A 12358-nucleotide genomic window follows, 5' to 3' on the forward strand; every position below is an offset into this window, starting at 1 on the left:
CCAGCTAGTGGAAAACCACATCATTTTACAGCTCGCTATTGATGTCAATGGTAAGGTTAACACCTATGCCCAATGCCTTATTTTAAGTTTTACCTTTCAATTGTCTCTTGCAGATCAGATACAAGCATATTGTTACCACAGTGATGAATCCACTAACAGCACTGACTGAAACGAGAATGTGAAATAATCGAATATCTGTGAAAGAGATAATAAATCATGATGAAATCACAATTAATGACAACAGCCACAACATTTAAACAATGTATTCAAAGTGCTAGAGAATATCATTGAGAGACACGAATAAATGTTGTATGAATGCAATTCTTTAAATGTTTATATGATAATAGCGTAGGAATTTTCTTCAATTTTGTACCCATCACATATTGCAATTAATCATTAACATTGCCTAGGTTCATCTTCTAATTGCCAAACACTAAAAAGTGCTGTGGAAAAGCAAATTGCTGATGTTAAGGCTATGTATCTGGGGCTGTACTCAATGGAATTCAGAAGGATGGGGGGTTGGGGGGATCTTACTGAAACTTATAGAATACTGAAAGGCCTTAATAGAGTGGACGTGGGGAAGATGTCTCCATCAGTAGGAGAGATTAGGATCCAAGGGCACAGCCTCAGAATAAAGGGACAACATTATAGAACTGCAAATTTCTTCAGCCAGAAGGTGGTGAATCTGTGGAATTTACTGCTACAAAAGGCTGTGAAGGACAGGTCATTTATGTAATTAAAACAGAGATAGATAGGTTCTTGATTGATAAGGTGTTCAAAGGGTATGGGGAAAAGACAGGAGAATGGGGTTGAGAAACTTATCAGCCATGACTGAATAACGGTGGAACAGACTTGATGGGATAAATGATCGAATTCTGTTCCTATATCTTATGGTCTTATAAAAAATAATATCAATCATGGACAAATGTGTGTTAACCCATAAGTGGTTAAACATTTCCATGTTTTGAGGATGGGACGTATTATTTTCTGTACGAGTCCAGTTTAAAGTAGAATAAATAATACAAATGAGCCCAGGAGAGAAGATACTTGACAGTTCATCTGTGCTCCCAATTTTCTGAAAGTATTATTCCCTGGTAAGAAACACTGTATTCTTCACACACGTATTTTAACAAGCATGTTTACCTTTCACACCTATATGAACACTTGCGTTTCTCCAGCCATAGCTATTGTTCGCGACACACCAGTACACTCCTCCTTCTATAGGTTGGAAACTTCTTATCTTTACATTTGAACTATTCAATTCAGATTCAAGTTGTAAGATCTCAGTGTAGTTTTCACTGTCCTTCATCCAGATCACAGTGGAACTTGGGTTACTATCCACACAACATTTCAGTTCCAGGAACGAGTCCATTGGGACAGTGATCGAGCTCTTGGTCTGATGACGATAAGTGTCATTGCTGGCCAATCTATACATTATAGTGGGATCTTGCGGTTCATCTAACAGTAAAGATAATGTACATTTAATCATAAAAAACATATGAATATAATGAATGCATACATAGATAGAATTACTTAACAAGAACCTGCTCCTAAATAACACATTTCTGATAGGAAAACACCCCAAAATGATTCTTAACGGTGAACTCAAAACATAAACTGTGTAGAGAGACGGTGATTATTATTCTGCTGGAAAAGTTCACAAAGTCAGAGGAGGGAAAGTAAACAGGACAGGAGGCAGATTATCAGCATTAGCGCTCATGAGGTGCACTGGGGTGGAAGATAGAAAAGAGAACAGCGTGCAGCAGTTGGGATTGCTGTTCATACAGAGGCAGTGATTATTGAAAGACAAGAAGGGCAGTTATGGATTTGTCTAAGGAGGAATGAAAACTGAGAGAACACCAGGAGAGTATGAAAATAGAGGAACAGTGAAAGGTTAGCGTTAGGCTATACCCAAGAAGAGAGAAATGAAAGGAGGTATGACAGAGTAACAGGAAGGGTGAGAAAAAGGGCCCAACAGAGGGAGAAAAGAGAAAGGAAAAGGGTGATAAAAATAATAGGACCAGTTCTGGAACAGCAGACAAAATGGACATGGAGGAATCCCATTCCTGGAAGAAGGGTTATCCTATGTAGAAATACTGCTCTGTTTGGAGTAATACCCATTGGAGTTGATCATATTAAAGCGTTTAAGATTTTGAGGGCACCTTTCTGAGTAGATAGACGGATAATGTTTCTTCTTGTGGGGGGACTGAAATTGGAGACATGGTTTAAGAATCTTTTTAGACAAAGTTGAGTTTTTTTTCCTCAGAGGGTTGTTAATCTGTGGAATTCACTTCACCAGCATGTAGTGAAGGCTGAGTGTTTAAACTTATTCAAGTCTTAGTTGAATAGATATTTGACAAACAAGACAGCCAAAATTTACATGGAGTAGACGGAAAAGTGGAGTTGAGACCACAGTCAGATCAGCCCTGATTATATTGGAACGATAGAGTGAGTTCAAAGGTCAAATGGCCTACACCTGGATCTAAATCCTATGTTTCTCTGTCCTATGTTCCTATGAAATTGAGGATACATAGGCATGGCACAGATACCTAAATTCTGGCTGCAAACAGAGAATATGGAAGAGATAATAAGAGGGGGTCCGGACTTAAAACAAAAAAATAGCATTACAGAGTAATCAAAATGTAAAAAAATCCATACTCACACATAACGTGCAGTTTGATCTCAGTTCTCACTGGCTGGTTGAACGTCGCATGCTTTATGTGACATGTGCAGACAGTTCCATGGTCGGTTATTTTTGGGGTGATTTCAAACTGGCTGGAGGCAACAGGTGTACCATTTGCTATTGTCCTTGAGGCCAGTATAGTGATGTTTTTTATGGTGTTTGCTCCATGACATGCCCAGGTAAAGGTAATGTTCTCAAAGTACAACCCCTTGGCAGAGCAGGTCAAGTTGAACTTGTGTCCAACAACTAAAGTACCATCCCCAGTGGAAATTTTAGGGAGTCCTGAGAAGAAAGGGAAAGAAAAGGTAGTCAGATTACAAGTAAAGTAACCTTCCCTTTACATTAAACAAATCAAGGAATAAGATACATTCAAGAAATACACACGTCATTCTACATCACTGTTCAATTAGGATTACATATTGTAATTTTTAAGTAGTAATTATCTGATCACAGTAACTGACACACCATAGTCCTAAGCTTTATCTTACCTACTGGGTAACAGTAATGACACACTAAGACAATTTAATGGTAGCAGAAACATACTTGGCTTATATGAGCGTATTTTGATTAATGTATATTGGGATTCTTCTCTGTGATTAACCCCAAGTTATTATAAGGTACTTCCAATAGCTCTGTCACCTTTTGCATTATTACTTTATGCTTACACTGAGAACAATTATTTTGTGCACATTTCCCATAGGTGACATCCTATATGTTCTGCTGCATTGACATCAACAATGGACACGCACAGGAATTCCCAAAAGCCTTTGGCGAAAGATAGAGCCTAATACAACAGGAAGCTTATTCGAAAACTTCAGTATGGTCTGTGGAGAAAGAATAAAGCCAATGTTTCGAGTCCTGATGACCTCTCAGTCATCCAGGTGAGGTGGTGGTGTAGTGGTATTTTTGCTAGATTAGTAATCCAGAGACCCAGGGTAATTCTCTGGAGACCTCAGTTTGAATCCCAAATGGTGAAATTTGAATTTAAAAAGAGCCTGGAATTAAAAAATCTGATGATGACCATGAAACAATTGTTGTAAAAATCCATGTAGTTCACTAATGTCCTTTAGGGATGGAAATCTGCTGTCTTTACCCAATCTGGCCTATATGTGACTCCAAAACCTCAATTCCAACATTTAGGGTGCTTCAGGTACAAAGTCAGATTCTGGAGTGTCAGTAGGCCTGACGTTCCTCAATAGATATAGGTGAGACTCCCTGATTGAGCAGGCAAACAATATCTCAATCAGGGAATATTGGGCTCAAAGACAACGTTAATTTATTCGTGTCATAAGTAGGCTTACATTGATACTGCAGCAAAGTTACTGTGAAAATTCCTGAGTCACTACATTCTGCTACCTGTTCAGGCATACTAAGGGAGAATTTAGCATGGCCAATTCACCTAACCCACACATCTTTTGGATGTGGGACGAAACAGAAGCACCCGGAGGAATCCCACACAGACTTGGGGAGAATGTGCAAACTCCACTCAGACTGTGACCCAGGCCGGGAATTAAAGCTGGGTCTCTGGTGCTGTGGGGCATCAGTGCTAACCACTGTGCCACCGTGCCGCCTTTTTTTCTCATACTCCAAGAGGCCAACTTCATGCACCTCGTTGAGGTCATTACAGTAGGTTTATGGTTCTTTTCCCCCCTCAGTCTCTCACATGCCACAATTGTTGGTTGAAATATTATGAGCCCAGTGCCAATAATTTTTCATTCATTGAACGCAATAGGTACAACAGCATTTATATAGCAAAATCACCCATGCATTTCACAGAGCATCACTGACCAATTTTAACATTGATTTATAAACGGAGATACCAGGACATTGATCAAAAGCTTCACAATAGAAACATGTTTAAGAATGGTTTTTAAGGAACCTATCACATATTTGTCCAAGTTCATTGTGGTTTGTCAATTAAATGTATTGGCTTTGATTAAAACTTTGAGCCAAAACATTAACTGAACTCTTTGCTTTGGAGATGCTAACATATCTGCTGTGTATTTACAACATTTTCAAGCTCTTACTGGATTATCAATTTTATATTGCTGCTCATACAAGTAACAATGATGAACTGCATTAGGCACTTCGAACATTCGTTGGAACTTGAGGACAAAGTCCGGAAAAGCTAACCGCATTTGCGGATAAGATGGACAAACTTAAAACTACAACAAATCCAGAACTTGGATACTGGATAACTGAAAACACAGCTGTCAATGGTAAGACAAAGCAACTCAGCACACACAAGTGGTTAGAATTGAAAGAACACAGATTCAGATTATTGTCGGGCTTGAGGAGGTTACACAGAAAGAAAGGAGTGAGGGCACGGATGCACTTGAAGACAAGGAAGAATATTTTGAATTGAAGCGATTGACAAACTGGGACTGAAGCCAACATAAGAGTATACAGTATCTAGTGTGAATTCCAATTCACACTAGGCTAATTCCAATAGGCTATTAGGAGAGAATTAGGAAGCATAGGTTGGACTAGGAGACTACAGGGTCTCGGAACGTCCGAAATGTGGAGTTTTTTCAAGGAGCAGCTACTGCGAGTCCTTGATATGTATGTCCCTGTCAGGCAAAGAGGAATTGGTCGAGCTAGGGAATCATGGTGCACTAGGAAAGTTGTTTTGCTGGTTAAAAAGAAAAAGGAGGCTTATGTCCGGATGAGACTTGAGGGCTCAGGTAGTGCACTAGAGAGCTTTAGATTGGCTAGGAGGGAGTTAAAGAGAGAGTTAAGAAGGGCTAAAAGAGGACATGAGAAGACTTTGGCTGATGGAATTAAGGAGAATCCTAAGACGTTCTATAGATATGTTAAGAACAAAAGGTTGGTTAGGGCAAGATTAGGGCCAGTCAGAGACAGCAGTGGGAATTTATGTGTGGAACCGGAAGAGATTGGAGAGGCATTGAACCAATATTTCTCTTCGGTGTTCACGCAGGGGGACATAAATGTAGCTGTGGAGAACACTGGGTTACAGGGTTGTAAGATGGACAGTATTGCAGTTGACAAGGAGGATGTGCTAGTTGTTCTTGAGGGTTTGAAAATAGATAAGTCCCCTGGGCCGGACGGGATTTGCCCTAGGATTCTCTGGGAGGCAAGGGAGGAGATTGCAGAGCCTCTGGGTCTGATCTTCAGGTCGTCGTTGGTCACCGGTATAGTGCCAGAAGATTGGAGGTTAGCGAATGTTGTCCCATTGTTTAAGAAGGGGAACAGAGACTTCCCCGGGAATTATAGACCGGTGAGTCTTACTTCTGTTGTGGGCAAGGTTTTAGAAAAAATTATTAGGGATAGGATTTATAGTTATTTGGAGAGTAATGAAATGATTAGAGATAGTCAGCATGGTTTTGTGGAGGGTAGGTCGTGCCTTACTAGCCTTATTGAGTTTTTTGAGAAAGTGACCAAAGAGGTGGATGGGGGTAAGGCAGTTGACGTGGTGTATATGGACTTTAGTAAGGCGTTTGATAAGGTTCATCATGGAAGCCTTCTGCAGAAATTGCAGATGTATGGGATTGAGGGTGATTTAGGAAATTGGATTAGGAATTGGCTGGCGGATAGGAGACAGAGGGTGGTGGTTGATGGTAAGTATTCGACATGGAGTTCAGTTACGAGTGGTGTGCCTCAGCGATCTGTTTTGGGGCCACTGCTGTTTGTAATTTTTATAAATGATCTGGATGAGGGTATAGCTGGGTGGATTAGTAAATTTGCTGATGACACCAAAGTCAGAGGTGTGGTAGATAGTGAGGAAGGGTGTCTTAGTCTACAGGGAGACTTGGACAAGTTGCAGAGCTGGGCCGAGAGGTGGAGTATGGAGTTTAATGCGGAAAAGTGTGAGGTAATTCACTTTGGCAGGAATAATGGATGTGTAGAGTATAGGGCTAACGGTAGGACTCTGAATAGTGTGGATGAACAGAGGGATCTAGGTGTATGTGTACATAGATCCCTGAAAGTTGGGAATCAAGTAGATAGGGTTGTTAGGAAGGCATACGGTGTCTTGGCGTTTATTGGAAGGGGGATTGAATTTAAGAGCCGCAGCGTCATGTTGCAACTGTACAAAACTCTGGTGCGTCCGCACTTGGAGCATTGTGTGCAGTTCTGGTCCCCACATTATAGGAAGGATGTGGAGGCTTTGGAGAGGGTGCAGAGGAGGTTTACCAGGATGTTGCCTGGTATGGAGGGGAGGTCCTATGAGGAGAGACTGAGGGATTTGAGGTTGTTTTCATTAGAAAGAAGGCGGCTGCGAGGGGACCTTATTGAAACATATAAGATGATCAGAGGTTTGGATAGGGTGGACAGTGATCGCCTTTTTCCTCGGATGGAGAAAGCTAGCACGAGGGGGCATAGCTTTAAATTAAGGGGTGGTAGTTATAGGACGGATGTCAGGGGTAGGTTCTTTACCCAGAGGGTGGTGAGGGATTGGAATGCCCTGCCTGCTGCAGTTGTGGATGCGCCTAGTTTGGGGGCGTTTAAGAGATCCGTGGATAGGTTTATGGATGGAAAGGGTTTGGTTTAGGTTAGAGGGTCATTGTTTTTTAACTGGTCAGCGCAACATCGTGGGCCGAAGGGCCTGTTCTGCGCTGTAATGTTCTATGTTCTAATATGTATTATACAAAAGCCATCGCAATGCATGTAGGATTTTGATGCTACAAATGTAGACAATGTAACCAATTTTAAAAATTGTAAATTCTTAGAGATAATGATCAGCAGAAAATGTTGCATAATCCAAATAGCTATGGAAAATTTACCCTAAACCATGATGGAGATCTTTGAATAATTACAAATGGCATCAACAAAACCATTTTGGAAAAACTGCACTAACTTATTGCCAGTGCGGTTAAAGTTAATAATTTTCTCTGAGAACTGAGTTTTATATCTGTGTATGTGACACAATAAAGCATGTTATTGCATTAATTATTCCTTTGTGTATCACTCCTGCTGTAACAGTATCAGCATTTGAAAATGCTATTGGACATTGTGGGCAGGTTGTGATTCCTGACATGACCTTTTTAGTCTCAAGCTGTAATCTTTCCATGGCAAATTTCTATTTGCTTTCTGAAATCCCCTGTTTGATACTTTCTTACAAATAGCAATGTATCACACACTTGTGCAATTTTATCATAATTGATTTTATGTAATAGCTTTGATTAAAGCTTTGAACCAAAGCATTAAGGGGGTTGGGGGGAATGTAAGATGCTTTGTCAGAGGGTCAGTGTGGACTCAGTGGGCCGAATGGCCTCATTCTGCACTCTAGAGATTCTATGGTAACTTTTCCCTTTAGTGATCCTGACTGACCTGCTGTGTATTTTTAACATTTTCAAACTTTTATTGGATTATTGATTTTATATTACTGGGCATACATTGAAGTGAAATAATTTGATATTGAAACTCACATAGTTGTGTATTTACAACTTCAATATTTAATTTGAATATTCATAGTTTCAGAATCAGCTGTGGGAGCCTTTGCAGCATGATGGGAAAGGTAGCCAAAACAATAAAGAGATGGTAAAGCTGACAGGGAGCTATCCCTGCTGTGAGACGGGAATATCACACAATGCAGAAAAGAGACCATCTGTATCAGCTCTGTGACCAATTTATTGCTGCACAGAGGCACAGTGGTTAACACTACTGCAGGGACCCAGGCTCAATTCCAGCCTTGGGTGACTATCCGTGTACATTCTGCCTGTATCTGTGTGGGCTTCCATTGGGTGCGCTGGTTTCCTCCCACAGTCCAAAGATGTGCATGGTAGGTGGATTGGCCATGGCAAATGTGTAGGGTTACAAGGATAGAATGGGAGAAAGTGTGTGGGTGATGTACTCTGTCAGAGAGAGTCAGTGCAGACTCAAAGGGCCGAATTGCCCCCTTCTGTTCTGTAGAGATTCTATTATCTCGATGTATAAGACCTCCTGTTTTTCTATAACCAAAAGATATAAATATATTACACAGCCTTGGTGTCAGACAGACATTCTGTAGGAGCAGGACTATTTGTCTCTCAGATATGTTTCTGAATAAAGTAAAAAGCCTGACAACACCTATACCTAATGCTATCTCCACTCGCATTGTCTGCATCTTTAAGACTTGAATAGCAGATTAGTTGTAAAGACTTGCATTCTAATCAGTATTCTGTTAACTGTGTGTGACTTTATATGCCCTTCTTTGATCAGAACCTTCCACACAGTTGACGAAGGAACAGTGTTTCCGAAAGCTTGTGGGTCTACTATCAAATAAACTGGTTGGACTTTAACCTGGTGTTGTGAGATTTCTTACTGTGTTTACCCCAGTCCAATGCCAGCATCTCCACATCTGAATAGAGTGTCAGTCACTGTAAACTACACACTGGAATGGTTTCAATCTTTTGCCTCAACACATGTAATAATGAATAGCTTTAGGTATTTCGACTATTAACTTGAACTCAAGATCAAAGTCTTGAAAAGCTAACCGAGAACGTTATTAACTTGGCGAATTTTACCAAACCACCCGCAATGGTAATCACAGCATGCGAAAAGCAGAAGAAGGAAAGGTTCATTGACCTCAGGCAGGATTTTCCAGTTTCAGAGTGAGTGAGGCCGGAAAATCCCACCTAAACATGTTTAACAAATCCAGTAAATCTTGAAAAGAGTAATGTTTGAATGATTGTATAACAAACAAATATGAAACAGAGGGATAATCATAGAATCCCTCCAATGCAGAAGGAGGCCATTCAGCCCATTGAGTCTGCATCAACTACAACCCCAGCCAGGCCCTATTCCCATAACCCCTCGTATTTACCCTGCTAATCCCCCTGATACTAAGGGTCAACTTAGCATGGCCAATCAACCTAAATCCACACATCATTGGACTATGGGAGGAAACCAGAACACCCAGAGAAAACCCATGCAGACTCGGGGAGGACATGCAGACTCCGTTCAGACAGTGAACCAAGCTGGGAATCAAACCTGGGTCCCTGGCACTGTGAGGCAGCAGTGCAAACCACTGTGCCACCGTGCCATCCTTGTGGTATGAATGTAATAGATAATGAAAATGGAAGGGATTCACCTTATTGATGGCCTTTGTACCTCCTCAGACTCTATAGTAACAAGTGATCACAAGCCAGGTTTAGGGAACATCATTCTCACTCATTTACTTGTACTCTTCTGGGTAGCAACACAATTTGCTTAAACAACCTGGTGCAACATTTTTTTGTCTATTAATAATTATTGATTGTATAAGTGGTGAACATGTTGCATCTATAGGGGTGGCATGGTGGTACAGTTTTAGCACAGCTGCCTAACAGCACCAGGGACCTGGACTCGATTCCTGGCTTGGGTCACTGTGTGTGGAGTTTGCACATTTTCCCCGTGTCTGTGTGGGTTTCCTCTGGGTGCTCTGGTTTCCTCCCACAGTCCAAAGATGTGGGGGTTAGATGGGTTGCCTCTTAGTGTCAGGGGGACTAGCTAGGGTAAATGCATAAGATTATGGGGATAGGGCCTGGGTGGGATTGTGCTGACTCAATGGGCCAAATGGCCTCCTTCTGCACTATAGGATTCTATAACGTATGATTAATGCAGACTCTACAGTAAATCTTTAAAGTTGCAATGTCTTCTTAGTTATTACATGATATACAAACACTTTACCATAACTCTGTATCTGTGTTCCTGGTCCACTTCTCTCAATTGGCGGGTAGACAACCGGTATCTTCACCACACAGAGATAATTATAATCAGACTGATCAGAAGAAACATTTTCAAGCTTCAGCGATGAAACGCAGTGATTCAAATGACCCAGAGCAACATCAGGAATGCAGGTCGGTTTATTGCTGCCATAGGGATTGTTGGAACCCCTCAGAGAGTTTCTGTACCAGACTGCATGAATCCACTCACTAGAAGTTCCATTATAAATAAATGTACAGTTTATTGTGACTGACTGTCCACTCAGGACACTGACCAGACGTGGCTGAGTCACCTCCCCAATGATCGACGCACCTGATGGAATAAAAAGCTTTGTCATTTTCATTTTAAGTTGAGTTGGTCCTGATTTTCAATATAAACTGTTAACATCAAAAACTCAATTGAAACATGGAACATGATGACACAATGGTTAGCACTGCTGCCTCACAGCAACAGGAACCTGGGATCGATTCCCGGCTTGGTTGCTGTCTGAGTGGAGTTTGCAGGATCTCCCCGTGTCTGCGTGGGTTTCCTCCAGGAGCTTTGGTTTCTTCCCACAGTCCAAAGATGTGAAGCCATGTTAAATTGCCCCTTAATATCCTGGGATGTGTAGGTTAGAAGGATTAGTGGGGTAAATATGTGGGATTACAGGAATAGGGCCTGGGTGGGATTGCTGTCAGGGCAGATTTGATGGGCTGAACAGCCTCCTTCTGCACTGTAAGGATTCTATTTATCTTTTTAAGCCTGAGTTCTAAACTAAGAGAGTATTTGAGACCTGATATTCTACATTAATTTTTTTTTACGGTGCTGAATCTCTTGTCTCTGTCTGTCCTCTCAAAACACTGACCAGACTTAGCTAAAACACCTCCCCAATGATTGCGATATCTTATGGAATATAAAGCTTTGTCATCTTCATTTTGAAGTTACTTACTCATTATTTTCAACAGAAATATTAAAATCTCAATTTAAACAGTGTCGAGTTGCAATAACCTTCCGATTGGATCTAATGTTAAAAAATTTTTTCTCAGACTTAATTCTAAACTATGCAACGCTTTGGGACCAGCTGTTCTACATTAATATTTTGTTCCATTTTAAATTTGTTTCACTTTGTAAAACTAGACAGATGTCACCACAAATAATGTATAGATTTCTGATGTCACCATAAGAATCTAAACTCTTCAGCTTCCAATTCTGTGAAATTGTTGATATCAGCGTGAACACTGAGCAATGAATGACACACTTTTACCAAGGATCTACACAACTTTAAATAATCCAACCCTAATCAGTGAGAGAATTGGCAATCCTTATGTAAAGCATCAACTCAACTGAAATATAAACTATACAGCAGGAGATTTAACCCAGCCACTGTGATGTGGGCCTTTGAATAGTGCTCTTAACCGAATCATTCAAGTTCAGCCTCACTTGCAATCTCCCTCTGCAGTACAACATTCTTTAAAAACGCTGAAATATTCTAAAAAAAAATGGGTCAATTGCCTCTAACATCCATACCCCAGCACTCCGAAAATGTACACATCTCCTGAGCAGAGAGAGAAAGTATCTTACCTTGAACTCCTGTTTGTAAAATGAAGAGCAGCTTCAGCATGAATTGCATCTTTTCAGTGTTTCCCGAAGCTGTTTAAACACTCAGGCTCCAGGACCAGTTATTATCCTGTGCGTGTGTGTTTGAGACATCAATGCGGATGTTCCATCCGATAATTAACCTGAACTTCACCCTGCAACCGGCAACAACTGTAAAATACCATGACTTTCTGCCACCTTAAGGAAGGAAGTTACGTGGGAAGCGAAGATTGCTTTCTTTTCTCTTTTGATTTAACGGTGTTGTAAAGTTCTAAGTTGAGGAAGCTTTTTAATCAAAAAAAATTAAAGAATCCTGCCAACACATTTCTGCTCCATAATCTAGGGTGCTGATTTAATAGCTTCAATACTAACTTCAATGCTCCAATTATAATTCAGTGGGCGCCTTACAAGGTTTACATCAGGCTTACTTATCAGTTTTACATTGATTCAAATCAC

At 40.8% G+C, this 12358-nt stretch overlaps 1 protein-coding gene across 1 annotated transcript in view; it reads right to left on the bottom strand.

Annotated features, from left to right (window-relative positions):
* Positions 1 to 11972, bottom strand: part of LOC145359918 (sialic acid-binding Ig-like lectin 12) — a 57772-nt gene extending 45800 nt beyond the window's left edge. Inside the window, exons 1-5 of the mRNA XM_080214783.1 lie at positions 11888 to 11972; positions 10292 to 10639; positions 2663 to 2965; positions 1144 to 1458; positions 94 to 195 (exon numbers count right to left, since the gene is read on the bottom strand). Coding sequence (XP_080070909.1) covers positions 94 to 195; positions 1144 to 1458; positions 2663 to 2965; positions 10292 to 10639; positions 11888 to 11936 — 1117 coding nt within the window. The 5' untranslated portion in view covers positions 11937 to 11972. The remainder of the gene's footprint in view (positions 1 to 93; positions 196 to 1143; positions 1459 to 2662; positions 2966 to 10291; positions 10640 to 11887) is intronic.
* Positions 11973 to 12358: the final 386 nt, after the last annotated feature.

This window comes from Carcharhinus amblyrhynchos, chromosome 29, assembly GCF_965287045.1.
Source record: "Carcharhinus amblyrhynchos chromosome 29, sCarAmb.v2.hapA, whole genome shotgun sequence".
Lineage (NCBI taxonomy): Eukaryota > Metazoa > Chordata > Chondrichthyes > Carcharhiniformes > Carcharhinidae > Carcharhinus > Carcharhinus amblyrhynchos.